The sequence below is a fragment of the Barbus barbus genome (assembly GCF_936440315.1).
Source record: "Barbus barbus genome assembly, chromosome: 5".
Lineage (NCBI taxonomy): Eukaryota > Metazoa > Chordata > Actinopteri > Cypriniformes > Cyprinidae > Barbus > Barbus barbus.
Window position 1 is genome coordinate 29,022,580 of NC_136733.1, and position 27,441 is coordinate 29,050,020.

At 38.3% G+C, this 27,441-nt stretch overlaps 2 protein-coding genes across 5 annotated transcripts in view; both read left to right on the forward strand.

Annotated features, from left to right (window-relative positions):
- Positions 1-4,033, forward strand: part of LOC306870260 (protein phosphatase Slingshot homolog 1-like) — a 41,298-nt gene extending 37,265 nt beyond the window's left edge. For both annotated transcript variants that reach the window (XM_079417421.1, XM_079417422.1), the window contains 3 exons: positions 28-228; positions 414-1,092; positions 1,175-4,033. In XM_079417421.1, the coding sequence (XP_079273547.1) occupies positions 28-228; positions 414-1,092; positions 1,175-2,248 (1,954 nt within the window). In that variant the 3' untranslated portion in view covers positions 2,249-4,033. The remainder of the gene's footprint in view (positions 1-27; positions 229-413; positions 1,093-1,174) is intronic.
- Positions 4,034-15,155: 11,122 nt separating this feature from the next.
- LOC306869738 (coronin-1C-A-like) overlaps positions 15,156-27,441 on the forward strand; it is a gene marked incomplete at its 5' end in the record, with an annotated part of 68,822 nt that continues 56,536 nt past the window's right edge. Inside the window, one exon of one of the 3 annotated variants that reach the window (XM_079416630.1) lies at positions 15,156-17,739. In XM_079416630.1, the coding sequence (XP_079272756.1) occupies positions 15,156-17,739 (2,584 nt within the window). Of the gene's footprint in view, positions 17,740-18,470; positions 18,607-20,564; positions 20,765-27,441 lie in introns of those variants that run through there. The other 2 variants (XM_079416632.1, XM_079416631.1) reach the window with 2 other exon arrangements.

Consider the following 27,441-nt stretch of genomic DNA (forward strand, 5'->3'; position numbering starts at 1 on the left):
CACACTCTCATGTCCTGTACTCTGCAGAAAGAATCAGTCCAAATGCTTGGTTCACTGTAAAATGGGTGTAAGCCGCTCGGCCTCAACGGTAATAGCATATGCCATGAAAGAGTACGGCTGGTCTCTGGAGAAAGCATATAACTTTGTCAAACAGAAGCGCAGTATCACCCGTCCCAATGCCAGCTTCATGAGACAGCTGGCAGAGTATGAGGGCATACTGGATGCCAGGTACTAGAGAAGTTTCCTTTATTATTGTTGTTAAGTGTATTGGTAGTTAAATGTTCACTCACAAAACAAAAATTTTGTCGTCATTTACTCAATCAATAGGTCAAAAGGGTCCAATTTTGGATTTAAATTTTTGGGTGAACTATCCCTTTAATAATTTTTAACCCTTTCTATACTTTTCCCTTCAGTAAGCAGCGCCATAACAGACTGTGGCACCCAGATTCAGATTGCGATCATCCTGATTGCCAGCAAGCTGCTGCCCCTTACTGTGTGAACTCAGAGACTATGGATCATGTCACCCCAGAGCCCACGAACCCCCGAGTCACCGTATGCTGTGAGCCTACTGCCCACTCCTCTCCAATTAGCCTAGATCTGGACCCCAGCCACCCGCAAAACTACCACTATTACTTCCGTCGCCTATCAGACTCAGCCCTCGACAGCGACCCTTCCACACCGAGCCATGCACCGCCTCTGGTGGATGTAGATCGTGTCTTCATCGAGGTTGCAGATGTGGAGCAAGATGCGCTCCTTGATGATGAAACCTTCGAGGGGCGCGAGGGTCTTCCTTTACCACACTTCGGTGTCCCAGGAGAAGGCACAGCCGCTCAGACCTGTTCTCGAGGGGCGGAGCCTCTGGAGGAACTACGTCTGCGGCTGGAGTTCAGTACGGTGGAGGAGGAGGATGAAGAGGAGGCTCAGAAAGAGCAAGCGGAAATGGAGGCATTAGCAGAGGGAGCAAAGAGAGGAGATGGGAATGATGGTGAAGAGTTGTCACATGAAAAGGGGATTGATCTCGCAAGCCTAAACCAACTGTGCAACGAGAACTCCAACAATAACAACCACCTCAAAACGCAAAAAGATCTTACTGTGAGTATCTCACATGATTGTATCACTGCTCCGTTACATATAATTTGTGTTACATAGTTTCTCCTTGTCTTTTCTTGTTCAGGAAAGTGCCCATCTGAAGCAGCATCGTTCTGGTTCATCATTCGCTTCCAAGCCCACCCAGAGTGCTCTGTTGGAGGCTAACAGACGAGGCCTTGCCCCTTTACCCCTCAACAGTGTGCCCAGTATCTCAATTCAGATGCCACCCTGTGCCAACTTGTCCGTGACAGCCAAGTGTGGCAAACTTGCCTCAGATCCGTGCCTTGATGCCAATGCAATGCCCTTAGGGCATAAAGATAAGCCAGAAAGCAAATCTCTTGACCAAGAAACTGATAACCGGACAATGCTGCTTGAAGCCAAAGGGGAAGGAGATTCCAGGCAGAAAGAGATTGATGCACAGGGTTCCTCAGCTCTACTCAGGAACGAAAGAGAGATAAAGGGTTTGGAGAAGGCAGAGGCATCTTGTTTTGTGCAACAGCAAGAGACTCTGGTACAGCTGCAACGCTCCGGTCTCGTTCGCCGGCGAAAAGAGCGCTTGGAAAAACTTTCCGGTCTCTTTCAGGACCGTGCACGTGCAAATGAGCAACAGGGAGCCGGTTCAAGCAAAACTGAGGATGCACTGAACAATTCCAGTGATTCAACCGACCCTTTCCACAGGCCCTTTGGAGCACGGGCAGATTTTGCTACCGAAGCGGCGGTGCCGCTGACTAACGAGGCCTTGTTGGCGGTCCTCGGTTCAGGCGGCTTGACGCCGGTCTCGTCCCCGCATGGTTCCACGCTCACTCGCAGCTCCAGCAGCGACAGCATCCGCAGTGTCCGTGGCAAACCAGGCCTTGTGCGCCAACGTACGCAAGAAATTGAAGCCCGTATGCGACTCGCAGGACTTACTGTACCTTCTCGACTGAAACGCTCCAACTCACTCGCCAAACTAGACAGCCTAACCTTCTCATCCGAGGATTTGTGTTCGGCATGCTCCTCCGACGCTGGGACCCTTCTCATGATGTCATTGTCCCCAGAACCTGAGCGCTCGCTCAGCCCAGAATGGGCCAGACTCTGGCCCTCTTCCTCCTCCTCGACCTCCACAAACATGGAGGTCTTCAACCAAAGTGAAGCAGGACCTGAAGAGTCCAAGAGCTGACAGCGGGAGATTTTAGCGCAATTTATAGGTTTTTTAAACATTTCAGCCACTTGGGAACGTAGGCCATTCACGGAAGATTGAACACGAGTGGAAGAATGTCTTCTACAAAATAATTGCTTTCTGTTATGAATATAAACAAAATATTCAATAGGTAACCTTCTGGACAGGCTTTCTTTGCATGGAACCCAAATGGATGTGTATTGCACTGACTGACGAACAGTTTGTGAGGATTTCACTGCTCTTCCTCTCTGCTGTTCTGAAGCAAAATAAGCACTCGCCATTCCAGAGGCCGTTACTTGAAAGCGTCAAAATAGACCATTGTGTAATGTTTCCATCAGCCTACCCATTTATCGCACCAGAAACCACTTATTTGTGGCCCAGTATGAGTCACGGATTCCTTCGGACATGGTCACACATTTGAAAAGGGTTTTCAAATCCTACACCCTGCTGTGTTTTTGCTTCCTGGCTGGACGAAAATGGACTCGTTGCAGTGATTAGGAAAGTTCTTTGTGTGCCGATGGACTCTATCATTCGCAGAGCTCTGACGATTCACTCGCAGGTTTCAAACCATTACCTCATACCAGTACAGTACTGTTCATAAGCCAGGCAGATCACAAAACAGGATGACTGGCGGCACTTCAGTGTGTGTGGAGGCTCGTTAGGAAAGAGCACGTTTGTTTGGGATTCTTCCATCTTTCTAATACTTGATGAGGAGGGTGATGAAAGACAATCATAAACAAGCCACAAAGGAAATCAGAGGCAACTTAAAGCTGCTGTTCTCCTTCCACTGAAACGTTCATACATGCAGTTGCTGTTCTCATGAATGTGACTGTCCATGTTGCTGTCAAAATAGCAGTAGAGTTTTTGAGAAGTGTTTGGGTCATTATTACTGTTACAGTCTCTAATAGCACATACATGTACTTGTAAAGATCAAAGGGAGCTACATTGTAGTTTCTCTAGCACCGCTCTGCTCCAATGTTCCAAATGCGATACAAATCAGTCATTTACCCAGGTATAGAACGACTGTTATTTTTCTTTCTGTTATTGTTTATCTTTGTTCCAGAGGCAGTGGCTTGTTTAGGTCCACCTGAGCTGAGGCGGTTTGCAGTTTGCTGATTCCCACCATCCTATGGCTCTACTGTTCTAACTCGTTGTCCTGTTTGTACATGCTGTCAATTTTACGCAATGAAATCAATGGAAGGTAGATTGGCCTTTGAATCAAATCTATACAGAAGTAGAACTGAAGAAGAACACTCTGAAACAAGATCAAACAACACTTACAAGTCAAAGATGTGGCTTGGTTTCAAAAACTGTTGAACTGTGAGTGTGTGTATCTGTATGGGTGAATCTCACAAAAGCATGTCCTGCTCACAAAAGAGAAAAAATAAGAAATCATATTTCGGATGTATGAAACTGAAACTATTTTTTATGACCATTAACATTTTAAAAAATGTTTTACTTGTTTGTTTTGTTTTTGTTTTCTTTCCTGTGAGCAATTCCCATTACTCTCAGTGATGATTCCCTTTAGATTCTCATTAATGAAGTGCAATAAAATTACTGTAATACAATAATATTAGTTTTTAAACTAGTTTTAAAGCCATTACAATGATTTATAAATATTTTTAATCTAAATAATAAATTGATGATATATCATTTTGCAAAAAGTTACATTATTTGAATTGAAAATGAATTGAAAAAATAGGAATCATTTTATACATTGAAGCAAAATGTTGTTTCTTATTTTGGATTGTATATATTTTATTTGATATTTGCATTGAAATTTGTCCCAGACATGGTTCTTGACAGTGAGATTCCCCTTTATGTGTGTCTTAGTCTGAGCACACTTGCCATAGCAATTTATGTGATCACAAAAGCTTTGATAAATGGCATTTGTTCATGTCCATGTGTCAACAGGCCTTTTATTTACCGATCAGTTGGCTGATTACAGCTTGAGTTGAAGTACTTCAGGTTTATTATGCAGCATACTTTTCCAATATTTTTTAAAACTGATTTTGTACATGTATCTATGCGACCACCTCGAGTTTAAGCAACAGAAATGTGAAGTTTGCGAGTGTGTGCGAGTGAGCGGTGCCTTGCAAAGCGGCTACACCGTTACTGTGAACTATTTATGAACACAAAACCCTGTGTGTGTGTGTGTGTGTGTGTGTGTGTGTGCTTTAATGTTAAAAACATGAGCAGGCTCATAGTATACACACAGTCTCCACCTCTACACACACGGCAATACACTGTATGTAAATATGTATGTTGGTCATATAACAGAGTTTCTGGAAGTTCATGGTACTTGCATCTGAAAGTCAACTTGAATCAGTTCCCCTGTCCTGTAGGAGATGCACGCCTGAATGATTTTTGGTTGATTGAATGAGTCTCAACACTATTTAATCTTCCTTTTGGGGCCTGAATATAAAAACTGAGAGGAGAAATAAGCCAGAAAGCTGTTTAGTGTCATGAACCACTTGTATCCTTCTTAAATGTGCCCCAAGCCCTCCTCCTCTCACCCAAGTCTTTGCCATTTTGTGTCTGATGCCATATTAAGGTCAAATGTGAGTCCGAGATTACAGATTCAATTTTAGAAGCACTAGAGGCATTGTTCTGTGTTGACTCCCATTTGATAATGTTGCCAGTTAAAGCAGAGGCCAAGGGGTTACATGGGCACATTTTAAAGCGGGCAGACATTTTCCTGTCATACACTCCTGCATTTTATTGTATTAGAGAAAATAGAAAAGGATCATTGATGTTTGGCATTATTTCCTTTTAATTAAAGAGGAAGACGCTGCAAACTCATGAAAGATTTATGAAGTGATAACCAAAGTTTTGCATTGAGGATCAATATTAATGTCACATTTGTTGATGCTGTAGATTCGAGCTGTCTGCGTGGGAAAGATTGTGACAGTGGCTGTTTTTTTCCAGAATGTTACACTGGTCTGTTCCCACATCATCCACTGACTTTCCTCTAGTTGGTTGTTGAGCCTCTTTTTTTGTCAAATAGCAATGCTGTTAAATTGCGATGCTCACCAAATAGGGAACGCTCGCTCCTCATCCGGTCACCATTGTTATCACTATTAAGTATGCAGTAATTTTGTCCTTTGTACTGCAGTTTTGCTGTAGTTTCAATGCATATTGCACTTTGTACATTCTGTTGATGTACTGTATGTGTTTATTATGGGAATAAACATTTTCTTTCAGTCTTTGTTTTTCTTGTCATGTTTGCTACATTTACTTGCAGAATGCGCTAATGTGATTTATTGATTTGATTGGCTGAGGGTACTTTAGTATTCTGACATCATAGGGTGCCATCTGCCCTCTGCCAGCATATTCTGGCATAGCTGTGCAGTTATGCAACTACAGGCGAGACCTCCCTGCATACGTGACGTCAGAGGTTTTACCACAGCCGTTGAGGCTGTAGGAAAGACAGGGTGATTAATGACCATCAGATCTTCTCAGAATAAGATCGCTCATTGCATTTCATTTTCTTGTTAATAGGGATAAAAATGTTAGCTGGTACTTCATAACTTCTTTTTTGTAAAGGAAAAAAACTACAAGCAGAAATAAAGTTATGATAGTGAAGAAAAATAGACATTTGTTGTCATTAATGATCCGAGGATAGAGATGCACTGTTTTGATTTTATTTTGTATTTAATTGTTATTGTTACGGCAAGTAAGTGATGCAGTGGCCTTAAAATGTATTTGGACACTTTTGTCACATTTAAAAATGTCTGAATGTCATTTCATTAGATATTTTATGGCATCTGCAAACAAATGTGGCTTTAGACATTTTTTTACATTTCTGGACACAAGGGATTATTGTGTTATAATGTGTATGTTTTGATTGAAAAAATAAGAAAAAAAATGAATATGCTGATTTAGCACGCAAACATTTCTTGTTAATATTTTTGCAGAAAGTATTAATATTATTAAATAGTAATATTAAGAAACAAATATTAATATTAAAATATTTTTAGGAGTAGTTGATGAATAGAAAATTCAAAAGAACATTTGATATAGAAATGTTTTGGAACATTATAAATGTCTTTACTGTCAATTTTGTCCAATTCAATGCATCCCTGCTGAATAACAATATTAATTTCTCTTAAAAATTCTTACTGACTTCATACTATATTTATGTGTATTATTGAGTAATAAAGGAATAAAATAATTTATAATTATTTAACAATAATTGCTACTTGGTTTGACATTTTCTTATATAATGCAGTGTCATTCTTACATTTTGATGTGTGGGTTAAGTGTCCAAATACTTTTGTAAGTTCTGTAAAATACCTTGATATTCAGCAGGTTCTTCCACAGCAGCCTGCAATTCTACTTCTGTGGCCAGTTTTCTCTCTTCAGCCTCGGTGTCTGGTGAACTGTTTGCTGAAGTCATTTCTCCTTTATTATTATCTGAAAGAGAACGAGAGCATCCTGTTATGATCGTTGCCACGGAGACCAGTGCATAACAGGGAGCTTTATAAGGCTTTGTTCCTTTGTTTTTGCAGCTTCTTTTCAGGCAAACTTTAGTCAGTATCTCTACAGGATCTTTACTCCCTCCTAACTTGTGAATCATATCAGGAAACTTTCACTAAACTTTGACCGTGGAGACTGGTGCATGGCTGTAATAGTGACAGGGTGGTAGGCTACCATACTGATACCATGCTCTCCTCACTTCCTGTATCTCTGTTACAATGACTTTCAGTGTCTCAGTTTACACAGACTTTACGATTACTGCTATTTTGAGAGAATCAAAGAGCCCCAAGACAGTCTCACTTCTACTTTGTATCATTGCACCCTTGGTGGAATGTGTGTTGGATTTGATCAAAGGAATGCAGCTAAAAAAAAAATGTCCCAGAGCAATTTAATCTTTAGGTAAAAAATAACCAAACTGAACACAGAGGGAGTGATTTATAAACTGAGATTAACTATGAAGTGCTCTGTTGACACATGAACTGTAGTAGGACATATAACATATATACAGATCACAGCTCAGTAAAGCTTCTGCAGGTTAAAAGAAGAGTCGGCTGATGTCATGTTTTTTTTGCTTTGAATAAAGGGCTTTGCTTTGAGATACAGTATTCTGAAGGACTGGGACAGATCTGTTATTATTATTACTATTAAGTCAGATGTTTTATTAGGCACAGATCAGCAGAAAAAGAAAAATCTGTAATCATTTTCTCAGATTCATCTTGTTTCAAAACTGTCTTTCTTTTTCGTGGAACATAAAATGTTCATGTTGCTAGTTTGCATATCAAGGGTTGTCAAGGTCCAAATATGACAAACACCTTAAAGGTCACATATCATAAAATATCTTCATGGAACATGATCTTTAATGATTTTTGGCATAAAAGAAAAATGTATCATTTTGGCCCATACAACGCATTTTTGGCTATTGCTACAAATATACCCATGTTACTTAAGACTGGTTTTGTGGTCCAGGCAGGTGTCACGGTGCACACAGCAAGGATTATCGAGGAACATGAGATGATGTAAACTCAAATAACAGTCTTTAATGACTCAGGGCAAGACAGGGCAAGACAGGGCAAGACACAGACAGGAACACCAGTGAGTAACCAGACCAAAACTAACTGAACAGACAGGACTATAAATACATAGGATAATCATAGATAATTAGACAAACACAGCTGGACAAGAATTAACTGATAATCACAATTAACAAGGACAGGAAACAAACCAAATAAGGACACAAGAGGCGGGAACACATGACACACTTTTTACATCTTGTAAAAGGGGCATAATAGGTCTCCATTAAAACTATTTCAAGTCTATTGAAGTCATATGATCTTGTGTGAGAAATTAACCCTAACTGAAGTCATTATTTTCTTAAAGTCTTTGGGTTCTTCATGGAACCATAAATGCCAAGAAAGAGTGTAGCATGAACAATGACTCTCATTTTATGATTCTTTTTCTCATTTTTGGACTCCCTGGTGTCCATCCACTTTTATGGGATGGAAAATAGCAGTGTGGACATTCTGCTTAACATCTCCTTTTTTGATCTTCAGTGCAAAGGAGATCATACAAGATGAACAAATGAAGGCAAAAATGTAATTTTTGGGTGAACGCTCTTTTAAGTGTCTAATTGCCTAATGCAGTAAGTTGTTGTGCTTCTGTACAGGGAGAGGACTAACTTACTGCATTAGGCAAATGTGACTGTGACATCACAAGAGAGTAATAAAAGCCCATTTGCCAGCAGAACTCAGCCAGAACATCCATCCATCCAACAAAGAGTGGTCTTGTCCTGGAGTTACGGTGCAGTCACAGGAGTATCGGTGAGTATCCACTTCTTTACTTAAGACAAATTGTTACCTTAGAGGTTGATTCTGTGGGGTGCCATACACAGAGTAGAATCTATGGTTGCTCGGGTTTGAATCTGAACACTTGTTGATTGAGACAATAAGCTTTCTGAGACAGTGGAGAGATGTTTCATATAGTTGTTGTTCATGTTATTTGGAGTCTGCATACATGGGAGAGGCAGTGAGCCACAAGGAAATCAAATGACTTGCCTTAAGTGTCAGGGTGACGGATGCAACACAATGGTGCCGTTGTGGAGCTTTAGGATGGGAGGTTTTGCACGGGGAATCCTGTCGCTGTCTGTGTGCATTTTGCAGAGAATTTAATGAGGAACTGTTTAAAGTCTGATAAATGATTAATGCTGCTATCCCATTTAACAACTCTCTGATCTGTAAACCACAGATCTTACAAAGGTAAAACCTGGAGGAAGTAAAAAAAAAAAAAGGTTTTAATATGAGACAATATAATATGAGCAAATGAATCATCTATTCTAGTCTGTCCCATGCAGGAGGACAGCACTGAAAACATCACTGTATAGCCACGTTTCAACTTTGCTGAACTCGGTCATATGACGTCCTCCAGTGATGGCTGTCAAAGCACATGATCAGGAAACACATCGTCACTTTAGAGACTTATATTTTGTATGTGTTTATAGGCCTTCTGCATTACTCCTACTGCATATATTCTACATGTTATATCGAGACTGATTCTAAATTCAGCTGCAGTTACAATTGAAGCAGATATTTCTCAGAAAATTACATATGTGAGCCATGTGTGTCCTCATGAATCATAAAATAACAGGATGCCTAAGATGGTCACAGTATTTAATAATTCAATAGTAATATGCAATGCAAGATACATTTTTAAATAAGATCAATTTTCTTTTTTGCTGTTTTATTATTAGCCCTATTTCTCACGATTTCACATTTGTAATAAAATAATAAAATATATATATATATGTATATGTGTGTACACCGTGCCCTCCATAAGTATTGGAACAATAAAGACAAAATTGCTCTGTTGACTGTGGAGTCAAGATATTTGCAAATATGATTAAAATATGAATATGAGACAAAACTACAGAATGTCACATTTTATTATTAGCCATTTCAACACATATGTTTTACCAGATAAAAAGAACAGCACTTTTAGAGTTCATCCCACTCATTGATGTGAGCATAAGTATTGGGACAGTTGAACATAAGGCAGATATAAAAGATTAAAAGCTATTATTTAATTGCAGATCCCTTGCGCACAATCACAGCAGTGAGTCTGTGACCCATAGACATCACCAGACTCTTGGTCTCATCCTTTGAAATACTTTTCCCAGCCTTTAATGCAGCCAATTCCAATTGTTGCTTGTTTTGGGGAGTTTCTGCCTTTACTCTCCTCTCCAGCTGGTGAAATTCATGTTCAATCGGATTTAAATCTGGAGACTGACTTGGGCAATCTAAGACTTTCCATTTCTTTGCCCTTATAAATTCCTTGACTGAACTGGCAAGGTGTTTTGGGTCATTGTCCTGATGCAATATGAAGCACTTCCCAATGAATCTGGTGGCATTTTCTTGAATATTGCAAGATGGTTTTGTACCCTTCCAAATTAATTCTGCTACTGTCATCATACATTAAGTCATCAGTAAAGTTGAGAGGGCCTGTTCCAGAGACAGCCATGCCACGACAACACCTCCACCATGCTTTACAGATGAGGCTGTATGCTTGGGATCATTGCAGTTCCCTTTTTTTCTCCACATTTTTGCTTTCCCATCGCTTAGATAAAGGTTCATCTTTGTCTCATCGGTCCATAAACACAGTTCCAAAACTCTTCTGGGTCACCTTTGTGCTTTTTTGCAAACTCTATTCTTGCCTTTCTATTTTTGGTGCTGGTCCGAGGTTTGCATCTTGCTGTGTAGCATCTGTAATTCTGTGTCAAAGTCTCCTGAGGACAGTAGATTGTCAGAGCATCACCCCGGCTTTCTGGAAGTTGTTGGTGATTTTACAGACACATCTTTTAGGATTCATTTTCACAGCTTTTATGATTTGTCTGTCATCAACTACTGTTGTTTTCTCAGCCGATCAGGTCGTTGTTGGTTGCTGGTGTAAGCTGGTGGTTTCCAAACTCTTGATTTCTCCATTCCCTTTGTTTTTGCTAGAGCTATAATTGACTTCCTCTTTTCTTTTAGCATCCAAATTGCTTGCTTTTCTCTCAAAATCAGCTCCCTCGTCTTCATCCTGGTTTGTGTGTCATCATCGAATACAAGATTCAGAATACAGAAGTACATTACATTTATGCATTAGGCAGACGGTTTTATCCAAAGCGACTTGCATTGCATTCAAATTACAGTTTTTACATTTTATCAGCTCTTGCTTTCCCTGGGAATCGAACCCATGACCTTGGCGTTGCTAGCGCCATGCTCTACTATTCGAGCTACAGGAATGCACTGGATGGATAAGTAATGGATATAACTGATACGACACATTCTCTGCTTTTAATATCTGAAGAATGAATGCAACAGGACACAGCTGATCACTTAGAAAGACCTGTGAGGAAACTGTTCCAATACTTATGCTCACATCAGACAGAGGGATGAAACTCTAAAAGTGCTGAACTTCTTAGCTGGTAAAACATCTGTGTGTTGAACCACCCAATAATAAAATGTGACATTTCTGTAGTTTTGTCTCATATTCATCTTTTAATCATATTTGTAAATGTCTTGACTTGACCATATATATATTTATATTTTTTTACAGAAATATTTATATTTTTAACCATTTTTTTTCTTTCTTTTTAATTAATTAATTTGCTTCTTACTGAACGTTTTACAGTCCTAAACATTTTACATAAACAACTGTTCAAAAGTTCAGGGTCATTAAGATTTATTATTATTTTTAAAAGTCTCTAATGATCACCAAGGCTGCATTCATTTGATAAATTACATTTAAAAACCGTAATATTGTAAAATATTATTAGTTTAAATTAACTGATTTCTACTTAAAACATTTTTAAAACGGGTAATTCTTTGAACAGTTGTGCAGCGTAATATTTTTCGGAGAAACCATGATACAATTTTTCAGAATTCATTGATGAAAAGTTCAAAAGAACATTTATTTGAAACCCAAATTGTTTGTAAAAATATAAGTGTCTTTTGACACTTTTGATTTTGTGTCATTGCTGAAAAAGTACCCGTGTCTTTCAAATATCAAATGGCTGTGAAATAATTTTCAATATATATTCTGAGACAAAATATCACAAGTATTATTTGGCCCTAACAAAAGCAGAATTATTAGTATATGGGACATGAACTTGATGGGACATGATAATAGTAAATAGCCATAAATGTTCCAAAATGCAGTAATGATGACAGAAAAATACAGTTTCACTTTTCACACTGCCTTTGGGTCAGAGAGAGGAGGCATTGACAGATGAGAAGAGGAATCAGAGATTTTTCAGACAGGAAATGGAGAGGAAGTGTGACCCAAAGTAAAGATTTCATCAGTGGCTTTCATGAGCCCATAAACCCTTCAAATGATGTGTGACAGAGCGTGAGATTATGATCCAAATGTGTGTCTGGGGATTGAATTGCCTGACGCACTTATTTGTGTCCCTTATACGTCACCAAGAAGCCAAATGCCACTCTTTTTCTGCAATTTTTCTGACCTTTTTCACCTGTCAAATCTAGTGCTTTAAACATATAATATACTGGATCAAGCATCAAATAGTCAATATTTATCTCAATATATACTTTATATGTTCAGAACAACATAAAATAGTCTTTTTAGGGTTTCTTTGACTGACAATTCAACAGACAAACAGATGGATGAAACGAGCATTATTTTTATAATGTAGGTGTGAATCTGTCGATTCTGTGAGGACTGTGATTGACCGTGCTTTAGAGATCTTCTGCAAAATCTCATGACTCTAATTCTTGGTGTTCTTGCTGACAGTACAGTTCATGTAAAGAGACAAGCATGAACAGTCAATGGCTGCTCAGATATGCTGCAGTCACAAGACACTGAGGAAAGAAACACTGTTCCCACCAAAGTCGAGGTTCAAGTAAAACACATTGCTGCTGTTTCACTTGGATAGTTTTGTACAATGATAAACAGTAACTTGCGTTTTTTGTTGTACTCAAAAAACAACAAGAAGGTAATATCAAATTTGTGAATAAATCAATCTTTTGAGCTGGTTATTCATAAATTGCATTGAATGATTAATTTGTGAATTTGACAGATCTGATTAACAACTCACTGATCAGTGATCCGGTCAGAGTGACTCTTTAACAAACAACTGAATTGGTCTTGTCTCATTCAAAATGATGATATGAACCAGGAGTAATATGAACCTTTTTGTCTCAATGCAATAAAAGAAAAGAAAAGATCCTCATAGCTTAAGTATGCTCCTCATAATTCATAACACCATAATGAGCTCTAACCTACTTAAACTCAGAACTTTGGTCATCATAATTATGAATAGAATTGTTGTAATTCGTATGTCATAATGTTGACTTTTTGTCTAATAGTTATGACTTTATTTGTCAATTTTTACTTTAATAATAACTATTGTGTATCTCACAATGTTGACTTTTTATGTCATAATTATGAATTTGTATATTGAAATTATGATTAACAAAAGTAAGATTTTTTTCTTACATGGTAGAAATATAATCAACTTCAAATGTAAAATGTTTCTACTTTTACTCACGTGAAAATTAAGGACTTTTATTGATAATATTTCAGCAGGGCATCTGTATTTTCATTCATGTATATGATATGATAGTCCAACTTTAGTCTCACTGAGATGCTATTATAGGATTTTTTTTTCTATTATAACATTTTGAATTTTGTTTTCTTTTTCATTTTAATCTAAATTGAAGTTTTAAATTACGTTTTAGAAATTATTTTATTAGTTTTTAATTTTTATTTCAGTTTTAGATTTAAAATGTTAAACTAAATGAAAATGATAATGTTGCTATGGCAACTAAAATAAATTAACTTTAAGGTTTTTATATTTTATTAAGTAATAGAAATGTTTTATTTTTATTTACAGAACAAGTCAGATTTGACCGTGATTATAAGAATAAGCTCATCCGAAATGACAAGTAGAGACAGATAGGTGAAAAAGACAGTTAGTGAGCATCAGTAAAAGATGGTTAGTGAGCATCAAGAGGTGGAAAGAGTACGAAAATATTCTACTCAAGTAAAAGTACCATTACATTAATGAAATTTTACTTAAGTACAAGTAAAAGTACCAGTCTAAAAATCGTAAAAGTAAAAAGTAGCTCATTTAAAATGTACTCCGAGTAAAAATGACTGTTACTTTTTAACAGTGGGAGGGAAGGCAAAACTGGGATAGGCCAAGTGTGTCCAACTCAGTTCCTGGAGGGCCATAGCCTCGCACTGTTTAGATATAACCCTAATTAAACACATCTGATTCAGCTAATCTACCGAAGAAACACCGAAGCTTCATTTGAAGTGGCATTTACACAGTTTAATGCAGGACATGAATGCATTTAACCTGCAGTGACAAATAATGTTTTGATATATAAGACATAAAATGTTGAAATTAAATGTGAAATTAAAACCACCAGTAGGTGGCAGAAAGTCACTGTTAATAAGTGAGTCATTGCGATTGAACCGAATCATTTTAACAGTTGATTCATTCAGGAAACACCGTCAATGCTCAGAGACGCTGTGGCTGTGTTTTGGAATTATTTTTGTTGACGAAATGGAGCAAAAACAGGCAATATGGTGTCTAAAACGCAAGTCTCTTAATAAACTTATTGTTTTTTGAACTATTGTTAAAAAAAATATATGCAATCATGCTGACTTTTGGAGAAAAAACAGCATTCTTTGTGATATTGATTTATTATATAAAATGACATAAATATATAATTTTTCTGTCTCTATATCGCACACCCTGCACCACTGTCTTTTTGACTAATTTGTTAACTTGCTAAACTGTCAAAGCTTCATTTTAACCACCAATGCAATGATGCAAGTATTTACCTCTACATACTTGCGAAGGGTTGATGTCGAGATTTTATAAGCTGCTAGTTTGGTCTCCCTAGGCAAACACTTACACTGCATAATAGAGCATAAATCGGGGTTCAATTCATTTCCTTCGAGTTCAACTTCACCTGAATAGGACAGGGTTTGGTTTTCAGCTGGGTCTGCACCACTAACGCCTGTCTTGTCCGCCTGCGTCTTTCTTGTTTTTTTTTAGAGCCAGTTTGTTCTCCTGCCAATTATTTACTGCATCAGTTTCCAGGGAGCTTTTTTTTTTTTTTTTTTTTTTTTTTACTCCGTAATTTTTAAATGTTTTAAAATGAGTAAAAGTAATAAGTAAAAGTAAAGTTACAAATTTAAAAAATTACTTTAAAAGGTAGAAGTACACAAAAAAGCTACTCCATTACAGTAACGTGAGTAAATGTAATTCATTACTTTCCACCTCTGTGTACAGGGGAGTGAAAGTGTGGAAGGATTTCAGATAAACACTGGCACAACCTGCATGCCAGAGTCATGCCATCATTAACATCCTGTGGTCTGCAACAACACACTGCCAGTAACATCTCTCTCACTTTTTTTCGACAGAATGGGACAAAACCAGGGCAAGGAGGGGGATCTAGGGCAGGACAACCGCTCTGCAGGACCAAAGGAAAAGGGCCCAAGCCCAGACCCTGGGGGGGCCAAAGAGGAAGGAAATCTAATCATTGAAACTCATGGTATCGGGACAGATGAGGAGAACACAGGCGGTGGAGGGTTGGATGGAGGCCCAGGCAGGGAGTCACCATCACCTAAACCAGTGCATGGTTTGGATTCTCATGATAAGGTGTGCGCTCCCACGGATGTGGGGGTTGCGGAGGGAGGGGATGGCGAGAAAGAGGGAGGAAGAAAGAGTAGTGAGGAAGGCAGGGCTGGACCGCTGGCTCCACAGCAGCTGAATGGAATCGCACAGTCTGACGGTGAACCAGACTACGAGAGAAGAGACTTGGAGAGTACACTAGAATACCATCAGGGGAAACTTGGGTGTGACCTTCCTGGTAAATACAAAGTTGAAAGTGGTCGCAAAGGAGACAACTGGAATAAGAAGTGCGCTTCACATTTAAAGAACAAAATGGAGTCTGTCTGTGGAGATGACGACAAGCTAAAGAGCCAGGAAGAGGACAGAAAAGCTGCCTGTGATATTACAGGCCCTACCTTGGAGATTCTGGAAGGGAAGGACGTTTCAAAACCACATGGTGGGGACGCCAACACCAATGTTCACTTCACAGTTCAAGACCAAGCTTTACTCATTACCGAAAACGTCAAGTTGAAGACCAGCATGACTGAATCGCAAAACAAGAGGCCGATTAACAAGCCCACAACATCAAACCTCGTGATGAACTCACAAGCGGAAACATCAAAGGACATCACTGAGGCAATTCAGTACAGCAACAAAGAAATACAGAAGAAGCTGCCAGAGAATCCAGATAAGGTTGTAATAGGAACTTCAAACTCTGAAAGTTCCTCCCTGAAGAACGTCGAAACCCAAGGGTGGTCCGTGAAGGATGTCTACGGAGCCAGAGAAGCAGAAACCTCCAGCGCTGAACGCTCGTCCCTGATGAATGCAGAAACTCAGGGGCAGTCAATGAAGGATGTCTGCAGAGCCAGAGAAAACGTTACGGGGCGTCAGCCAACAGATGATGTCATAAAGACAAGATTTACTAGTTCATCTCTGGCAGGTGTGGATTTACAAAGCAAAGCTGTGAGTCTGAGCCCAGAGGACCTTAGCGCCTTAGAAGTGGCATCCAAGTCACCTCGGGATCACTCAGAGGGCCATCGACAAATATCTGCGGGCGAATTCACACAGGACCGGCTTCAGAAAGAAAGGCAATTTAATGTGTCAGACTTGGAGAGCCCTTGGACAGAGGAACCTTCACTTGGGAGATCACCCGCTGGAGGTCATAAAAATAAAGATGGAATGAGAGAGACCGAAGAAAGAGAAAATCTGGAATCTGCTTCAAAGGGTCCCTATCATTCCCATGCAAAGAAAACCGAGATAAAAGATCTTTCTCTGCATGGAACAGAAACGGAAGAGGGTTGTTTTGTGATATCTAATATTGCCAGTGTAGGTATGCTGGGTGAAAACAAAGCACGGCTACAAAGCTATGAAGATGAGAAATGTATTGCATTCTCTGAAGACATTACATATTCGAACCCCCCTTGTAAATCTGATGTTCAAGTTATGCAAAAAAATGAAAAGGAGGATTCCCCTCTTTCAGCAAAGGCCAAAGTACACACAGAGAAAAGTCTGGAACGGTTTCTGACTGAAGCACTGATAAAACCCCTCCCAGAGACAGTGAAGGATACTACACATGAGATGGATCCAGAATGTTCCTCTTCTGTAAGTGCAGTGATTGATGTAGAAGATCCTACAAAACAACAGAGGTCAGTGGGAAACGCTAACTCGGGCAACATGATGACGCCATCAGAGAGAGCCGAGGTCGGCAAGTCTACTCTCAGCTTGCGTAAGGAAACATCTGCAACTGGTTCCATCTCTGAGCTCATTGCTGGTCCTGAGACAACTTTAGGTCGCATAGATGATAGGCCAAGTGTGAACAAGAAAACAGAAGTCACTCTGTCTGGTTCTTCTCAGCTGCAAGAAAAATCTTTTTTGATTTTAAAAAATGCAACAACCCATTCCACTGTAAGCCCGACAGACGTATGCGATCAGGTGCGGGATGGTTGTGCTGCTGGTGCTGCATTAGCAGACAACGCAGCAAACACATCTGCTGCACAAGATATGCAACATTCCTCCTCAATGTGCAACCTTATAACTATGCAAGCTAACGAGAAACAAGATAAAGAGCAGAACAAGCTGTCGACAAAAGCAAATAGTCATGTGTTAGAGGAGAAACATTCAACCCAGCTTGACCAAAAGCACGCAATCGAAAGCAGCCCAACCACCATCATGGAAGCACCACATGGTACACAGAAAAGACATGTCTCTGATATGATAAAGGAAACTATTGAGATGCAGAAGAAGATGAAGGAGTGGACCAAGCCAGCTGAGGCCCGGGTCGATCTGACCTTAGATTCAACACAGTCTGTGAAAGTGTCACAGATGAAAGCAGCATTTGATCTACCGAGGAAATCACCTGAAAAAGCGCTAGAGAGAAAATCTTCAGTAAGAAAAGGTAGGAACATTTCTGAGAAGGATGCTATTCATGTAATGCATGAACCCCTTGGTGGATAGAGGGATGGAGCAGAAACCCCTAGTGTTGCGTTGTGCTGCTATTAAACCAGACCAATATGGAGTGTTTACAGTAACATTATTGTATTTTTACATACTTTTTAAAAATCATATTTGCATTGCAAAGCCATTCCAGATTCTTGTGCATTAATGTTGGCGGAACATTCTTGACATACATTTTACTTAAAACCACTTTTAAAAAGATATTGTTTAATTATATAGAATATTGTATATTATAAACCAAATCTATTTATTTATTAGATGTAGGACTGCAGAATTTTGTGAATCCCATCCCTGCATAATGGTGCCATCTTGTGGTAATTTCCGTATAGGAAAACCACCCTCAACATATAGGTTGAGCTCAAAAAAGCAAATAGATATCCAAAATTCGTGTTTATACCTCATTGTACTCCCACCATGATACTATCAGCTTACTAATCGACGTAATTTAACGTTCACTGACTTCAATGCACGTATAACGTCCGCAAACTGGTTCGACAAGTAAGTGCAGTCACGTCGTCCACATTGAACTTCATACCTGTTTACGCTCCGAGTGGGCAGGGCTACGATGAATATGTTTTGTGATTGGTGAAATTTGACGCCACTCATTCTTCATTTGTCTAATCACGTTCTACGTGAGGCGGGGTAAACAAAACAAGGCGTGGCTTCCGGTGAGTCTCGGACAAGTTGAGTGAGGCAGAGGCATAGGGAGCGTTCGCGCGATCAGGGACTGCTGCTGGGGAACTAAAGCTGTCTTTAGTACAAAATTAAAGTCGGGCCTGGATATATTTTTCCTACGACAGCTGAGAAGGTGAGAACAGGCGCATACTCGTCCTGTCACGTAATGTTTGTATCGTGAGGCGAAGATTGCATGGCTGTGCGTAAGTTTACGAATCTGTGCATGCGAAGGGATCATGGCAGCGTGGATCAGGCCAGATGGGCTGAACTGCAGTGCTCAAAACTTGGGATTGATTTAATAAATTCTAATGTTTCATATCTGAACTGACATGCTTTTAGGGTGGAACGTGTAGTGCTGTGATTTGTATGGATGGATTAGGCAACCCTTTTGACTTAGTATTTGAACTGTGTGGGAAGCGAAAGTTGCTGCACCTGGGTCTGTTTGAATCTTACAATTTTTGAATTAAAAATACTAATAGTAATGTTAATATGAAATGTTCGATTTTTCTGTTTTAAACTGCTAGTTTAGAACGTTAGAATCTTTCATTTGAAATTGGAATGTTCGAATCTTTGTTTGCTGATCACATTAGAAGAACAGAGTGATCAGATCACTAAACAAATAAAGTTTAACCACTTTAATTTGCAACCAAAGCCAATGTTTTAATTTTTTTGGCAACTTTTAGCTTGCTTTGCTGAAGTCAGTTGTTGGAGCTGTCAGTCTGGTCTGGTTTGTCCTCTATTCACTGCTCCGATCAGTCGGAGATGGAAGTGTCCAGTCTTGGAACAAATGATCTTCAGAAAATATGCAGAATCATCAAATTCGTTTAATGAATCAATACATTTGTAGAGAGATTAGTGGCCAAGACGTGTTCAAACAAGTTGGCTGAACTTCCTGTAGGTGTGGATTATCTTGTCAGATCCAAGAGGGTGGATGCATTAAAAATAATCTTTGAAATTTAATACAATGATGTCTGTGTGCAAGTTAAAGTTTTAAATATTGTGAAATGATCAGCACTCTTGAAGTGAATGCAGAGACTTCTGAAAATGTGTCAGTTGGAATTAATAAAAACCAGATAAATGTGAGCAGAAACTTGCTGAGTGCACCTTCAATGCAATGTGGTTCCCCTTTCCTTAGAAGTACTTCAATTTTTTTTGATGCAAAAAAAAAAAGCCTAAATGTTTTTGTAATTTCAGCTGGAAGAACAAAAGTTGTGTGATTGTCATTGTTCCATTCAGTATGCCTCTTAACCTCAGGTTACTGTCTATCCCTGTAATAAGTGTAATATACTAGAAGGCATTTTAGATTAAATTGCTCTTGTTTTGGGTTGTTGAGTTTGACTTCTTCAGATCCACCCTAAAAGCGTTAGCGTACTGCCTTGGAGGTATACTTGTCTTTTTACTCCGTGCATTAACCTTCAGTTATCTCAAAGGAGGAGAACAAGTGTTTGGGCTGCTACATACGGTTAGTGTTTTAGTGAATATTATGTAGTGTGCAGGGTTTTCTGTGGTTACCCATGTGTCGACCACACTGTAATATTGTCTGGCGTGTTTCAGTTTGACTCACTAACTTGCTAGGCTGCAGGAAAGAATATAAAAATAATGAAGAAAAAATGAGGCATATAAAAAGTTTTAGAAGTCTAAGAAATGCCAGATATGTTTGTATTGACTGCTTTCTGTTTGCAGTATGTCTGTTTTAACTTTTGACATTTACAATTACATTTCATTTCATTTAATATTTGTTTTATAGATCCAGAAGGATGAAAGAACTCCTTGTACATGGATAAAAGTGCATTATGGTTCAGTTATAGCCCTTTTTATTTATTTTTTCAAGAGGCCCGTCTTTGTTCTTGTTCAGTCTTTGCTGGTGCATGATATAGCTGGAGGCCACGCTGAAATCTTGACATGGTAATATTTGGGCTGGCCGTCAGAATGCATCAGCCTGTTTATGCGTATGGATGTAATTGCAACGTCGTCTCTGTGCCTGTTTCCTTGTGCTCCTTGGGAAATGGGTCAGGATGCTGGGTAAAATTAGTCAGGAGATGCAGGAAACTGCCGCACGGCTGGAGAGGATGCAGCTTCGAGAGCGTGTGTGTGTGTAAGAGAGCTAGAGAGAAACAACTGGACATATATAGGCAGGGAGAATCTGTTGAGAGTTTTAAGGAAGTTTTGTTTCCTCTAAAGGCCTGACAGTTTCAGGTTGCATTGCACATTTACCAGATATCGTTTTTGTGTTTGGCACGCATCCTTCATCAGAGTATTGAGCGCTACGATGGATATCTCACCATCAGCAGGTATGCAGACTAAAGCAACCTTTTTCAAGACCTGCAGCTATCATTATACAACATTGTCTGTGCTGAAACTCTCTTGTTGCTCAATTGAGAGAGACTCGTCCTATGTGACATTATGATAAAAAACCGTTTTACAGCAGTTAATGGGTTGGAAGCATCACTGTGAAATCTTTTGACATCTCTACGCTTAGTTTGATTTGCTTCTGGTCATTGTTTACCTGCATGGCATTTAGCTGAATAGTCAAATGTCACCTTTTACAAGCTGTAAAAACACATTGAAAGGTGAAGTGTCAAAAAGACAGGGGCTTTTGTTTGTTGATTACGAGACTATGGATCTTCAATAGCTAAACCACAGATCCAGATTTTGAGCTCCGTTCTGAATGCTACATTTCATGGCACTTTATTTGTTGTAAAGTGAGTTTGTGTAGAAGCTTAGCCCACTGGGCTTATAAATCTGAGCATTTAAGCTCAATTCACAGGTTGTAAAGTTTAACCAGCATATGTATTCGTTCGTGAAACCTAATGTTTTCCTAAGGTGAATAATGTCATAAGTCTCATTTATTATATCTGCATTTAGGGCTCTATAAAAGTTTTATTTTTTTTCACATTCTGTTTTTTATTTAATTTTTTTTACATTTGGACTTTCTGATTAAATATTTCTGGATTCTGTGTTTTATGATTTATTATACATTTATAATCAAAAACTGTTGTAATGTATGAATGTATAGAACTTAAACGTTTAATGTAATTAAATTTGAAGAATTTTTTCAAAAGATCAAAAATGCAGTGTTAACCCTAACATTTTAATTTAACATTTGTAGATGGTTTAAAAAAAAAATTCTGAAAATATTTTAGAGCTCATGATTTGTTTAAAAAATAAAACGCATTACACACTAATGAATAAATCGGTATATAAAAAATTATTTAATTTAAGTGTCATGTCTGTTTTTTTTCTTTCATGTAAGCTGTAGCTTCTGACCATTAAATCAAAACATACTCATTATTTTATGACATCAATTACTGCTTTATTTAATCAGAAATGCTGGTCCCCAGTGACTTTTTTTTTTTTCTTTTTTTTTTTTTTTTTTTTACTTCCTTCCTACTATCAAAGTCAATGTGGACCAGCTACTTTTTGGTTACCCACATTCTTTAAAATAGGCCTATTCTCTTTTGTGTTCAGCACAAGAAATAAATTAATACAGGTTTGGGACAATGTGAGTAAAAGATAACAGAAGTGTAATTTTTGGGTGAACTATCCTATCCTGGCTTTACTGACGATGTGCTTGACAATCGCTTTTGATTAATCGTGCAGCCCTAGTGGGTGAATGGAAAAAAATCATATCACGATTCTTTTTAGAGATATCACGATTCACGATTTTATCACAATTCTTTGCCATGTTCATTTTACTATTTTGCAAGTTGTCTGAGCATAACAGCCAAACTAATTTCCCTATTATAACGACAAAGCCTGCATGTTTAGTACTGTCCCTTTAAGAGCTGCACGCATCTAATATAAAGGCATGCATCCATTTTTCTCTCAACTGTTTACTTTCATTTCAGACATAACCAACTGAGTCTGTATGTAAACCTTGTGTGTTTTGACAGTATTAGCGCAAAAGATAACTTCGTTCAATAATCAGGCACTTTTTGACAGGCTTTTTAGTTCATTCACTTCGGGTCTACGCGGCACTCAGAAAAAGCGCATGCCAGAACAGCGCATGAATGAAACCATTAACCTGCAAGGCTTTAAAGCACATGCAAATAATGTACATTTGTGACTGCGAGTAAGTGCAGTGTCCTTTGAGAGTAACTCTACCGCTGAGTTAACACTGATGTGAATGTATGTCGCATTGTACAGCATATTAGAACTGCAACTGATAGAATGTGTGCTGTAGCGTGATACTACGATATTTCTTCAAAAGCAGATCGAGACATTTTAATCATCCACGATCAAATATCGTTGTATCGCACACCCCTACTGTACAATAATATTTGTAAGGATTTCTTTAATTTAAACCAAACTTTTATTTTTGAAAGTTGTAGTAAAAAGCTTTGAGTTTTCTTGTGCATCTAACAGTTGTTTTTATCAAATAAAATGGTGTAAAGCTTGTTAAGTGACTTATGAAGCCGCTCTGGAGATGAAGTTCATGTCGTCATATAGGCCTAGTGGGACAGCAGAAGCATCGTGTGTGTTTGAGTATGAGCGGTCTTTTACTTTTGATTTATTTGGCAAATTTTGTGACATTCTGCTTTATATTTAGGGTCTTATGATTTCTGCAATGTGGAAAATGTGACGAATGGTGGAATCCAGTCATAAAAATGAAATTTACTGTATAATGCAGAATGCCTTGGAATTTGATACATTTTTGACTGATAAATCAAAAGTAGGTCAGTGTACTTAAACAAAATGCAATATGGACTAATGTCTGAGAATTATAAGCCTCAAAATTTAAATATGAATATTTGACCATTAAAACAGAGTCTAGAAAAAATTAACATGGAAAAAAAAAATGGAATCCAGAAAATTAAAACAGAATTTGGAAAAAAGTAAATGGAATTTGGGTAAAAATAAAACCGTTTTTATAGGGCCCTAGGCCTATATATTTTTAAATTCCTTTATTTATGACTGGGTTCTGTGATTCCACCCTTGTCTATTGTAGAATTGTCTTTTGTTTTTGCAATTTTTATGTTAGACCTTATTGCAAAATAGTTAGCTGGTGTTTTAAGCATTGCAGCTGATAGCAATGACAGAGATTGTCATACACTTGCATCTTATCTTACTGTTACGAAAGGCAGCATAATCCTAGCTGGAATTCTGTCACGATTGCCCTCTCTGGAGCAGGAAGAGGATTTAGGTGGTGTCATCCCCCTGCTGAATTCCCTGTAACAAATGGCATTCAGAGTGGCCCGTGGCTCACCAGGCTGTTAGAATCCTTTCATTTATTCATCCTCATGTCATCCAAAACCTGTTAACTACTTCTGCCTCTGTGCACAAATTTCTGATGAATGTTTCAATTACAATCAATGGACACCGAAACTTTCAAGCTTCAAAAAGGACCCAAAGTAGGGCTGCTCGATTATGGAAAAAATCATAATCACGATTATTTTGGTCATGATTGAAATCACGATTATTTTACACGATTACTCATTGACTTTGGAAATATGTTGCATTTATTGAACAGAACAGTGAATTCTCCTTAAAACAGATTAAGACAGATAAAACAGATAAAGGCAAACAAGATCAACAATGTAGTGCACTTCCACAATCTTTTGAAAACAAGTAATAAATAAAATATAAATAGTAAATAAAATAATAAATAAATTAGTCCAAAATAAATTTGCTCACGTATGTGCCTTAACAAACTGAAAAATGCAAAACAACATTTTACAACATTCTACATTTTAAACATAATTAACAATAAAATTCCGGTCAGTAACTCAGTCCAAGAATATTTTAAGGCTGGCACACTATCGCTCAGAACTAACAGCAAATATGTTTAACTTCAACTTTAGCCTATGTAAACATGTTTCAACATGGCCAAAATGCTGATAGGGTTACAGATCTAAACCTTAAAGGTTTTTAGCCAGAAACACCAGCCTATTCACATGATCTGGTTTCAGTGATGAACGCAAGCAGGAGACAATATTTCCCCTAGTGCTAAAGACTCGCTCTGATGAAGAACTTGTGGCTGGAATACAAAGATATTTCCTTGCCAGGTTGGAAAGACGTGGGAAGATTCTCTGAGATTCCTTCCACCACTTCAGTGGGTCTTCCTCAGCATCCAGTGTCTCTGTCTGCTCTTTTTCTGCCATCTTCACTCGCGCTGATTTTTAAATGCGCTCAGATACCACATACGCAACTTCTTCGCTGACAGTATAGAGTGAGAGAGTTCGGGCTTCTGGAAGGGCGAAAGTGCGGATGGGCGCGCGCGCGTCAGAACGCAGGTCGAAATAACTTGTAAAATAAAAAAGTGAATAATCGGTTTTTTTTCGATTACACCATTTTTGTGATCGTTGAGACCCGAAATCGAAATTCGATTAATTGCACAGCCCTAACCCAAAGTGTCATAAAAGTGGCCTAAATGACTCATCTCACTGTAAGTCCACTTTTATTATATTTTATTTGTGCTTCTGTATCCTGATTTAAAGCTTGAAAGTCACTGTCCCCATTAATTTTTATTTCCTATTTGCATGGCTGATGAATTGGCTCTTATTTGCATATCTAAACCACTGATCGGCTAATGTGAATATGGAAAAACTAAGATTTAAACTAGTAGTCAGAAAGGTGTGGGATTTATATTGCAGGCATGGCTACCCAAGGTATTCCCAGACTCGAGGACGGATAAATGAAGTCTTACTGAAATGCCCGAGGGAACAGAAACTTGCTGTCACCGTTTGCACCACGTGATGAACCACACTCTGTCTGACGAGGAAGGAAACCGTATTATCTATCCACATAACATGGTTCAGCACAAGCTAATAAACTTCAGTTTAAGTGTAAGCCACAGTCAAATTGTCACGCTTGCAGTCAAAGGTTTTATGAAACAAGCTAAACTTGAGCAAGGAGAATAAGGTCATGATTTGTGTAACTGAATTTTGGTTTAGGCTAATAAGTGAGAATGTTCTGTTCAGTTTACCAAAGCTGCATTTATTTGATCAAAATTACAGTAAGATTGTAAAACAAGTTTTGTATTTGAATAGTTTAAAATGTAATTTATTCCTGGCAAAGCTGTATTTTCAACATTACCCCTGTATTCAGTCAGTGTCACATGATAATTCAGAAATCATTGTATTATGCTGATTTGGTGCTCAATCAGTGTTGAAAACATTTGTACCGGTTAAAATTGTAATTTTTTTTTTTTTCAAGATTCTTTGATAAATAGAAGGTTAATGAACACCATTTATTTGTTTTTATTTATAAATGATATAATATATATAATTAGGAAAAAAATTAAATGTCTTAATTGAAATTTCAGCAATATTATGAATATAAATGTTTGAAAGCATGATCAAATTAGACAATATTTCATAGGCGCATGAAATGGGCACATAGGGCGAGGGGTGTGTCAAGTTTTGTGAATGATGGGCTTTTAATTTCTGGAAAACTCTGTGGGGTTCAGTGGGTTCAGACTCCGTGCAGGCCTGCAGATACATCATCTCTATGTATTCTAGTGACTTTTCATTCAGAGAATGCATTTATTTGGATTAGAAACACAACAGAATATGGCATAGTGAACTTCCTTTAACAACATTCCTGTATCCTTGTAGTGGTGTATATCAGGGGTCAGGGTGCCATAATGAGCCCAGTAGTGTCAAATGAGTTCTAGTTTTACAAGACTGTGGCTGGCAGGGTTGAAGGGAGTGCTTGTATTGAGAATATTTAGGAAATGGAATTTTTAAACAGCCATGTATGTTGTTTGAACTGAGTCAAGTGTAAAATGGCTCTGTCTGACTATATGCAAAAACACACTCCCTATCTTTTACTTTCTTACACTCCAGCATTTGGAGCGGTCACTTGCTCTGTCTTGTGCCTTCTCTCTGCCGGTGTTATGTCAGAGCCCAGGAGTGCGTCTTTATAACTTGTGGATTGTAAAATAATATATTTGTGTATATGTGTGTATATAAATGCGTGCTTGTGTGATAAACATTGGCTCACCTTCATGGTTTAAAACAGAAATATTTCCAACATTGCGAAGTAACTAATTACCCAGCCCTGCGTATCGAATACGTACCGATCCGTGACAACACTGTCGTATCAAACCGAACCGTGAATTTTGTGAACCGTTAGACCCCTAATATAGTGTGTGTGTAATTGAATATGTTGGCTAATTTTGTATTATTTAGAGATGCAACGATTTGACCGGTCTCGCGTCTTGCCGATTCCGAGAAGATCCTTGACGTCACAGCCACGCACGCACTCAGTCGCGTGTAAACACGTCGTTTTGCGTGAGAATGATTCTAATTTTAATTGCATTCATTGTAAACGGCGACTGATAATGTATTTATGTTGTGCCAGATGAGGCTTGCACAGTCTGGGTGAGCGTGTGAGAGAGATAGCACACAAAGTAACTCACAGAAATTTATAGATGCATACTTCGGTAGAAGAAAAAAAGATATTTTCAATATATGATTTAGATATGCAACATTATACGGCCATGATGTTTCCACTAATATCAGTATCAACATGATGGCAACGTGACACTGATTTTATACAATAGTATTTAAATAAACAAGTTAAAATTTAAGTGACTTCGTTTTTAGACAAAATATTGACTGTTTTTGCTCAATTTTGCTGACGAAAATGGTTCCGATCAAAGCCACAGCAGAACTGTTGTGTCTCTCTGAGCAACACAGTGGTGTTTCGTTACTGAATGAATCCACGTTTTTTTGAACGAATCGAGTGAGTCTATGATTCAGTGGCCCATTCATAAGGACAGTCACTTGCCTCGTTTCTGAATGAATCGGTTGAATGAATTAAACGACTCACTCATTAAAACAGACATTTGCCGCCACCTACTGGTGATTTAGTCCTATTTAAAGGGGACATGTGCTCCTTTTTACATGTAAAATAAGTCTCTTATATCCCCTGAGTGTGTATGTGAAGTTTTAGCTGAAAATTCCACACAGATAATTTTTTTTATAGCTTGTTATATTTGCCACTTTTAGGGTATGAGCCAAAA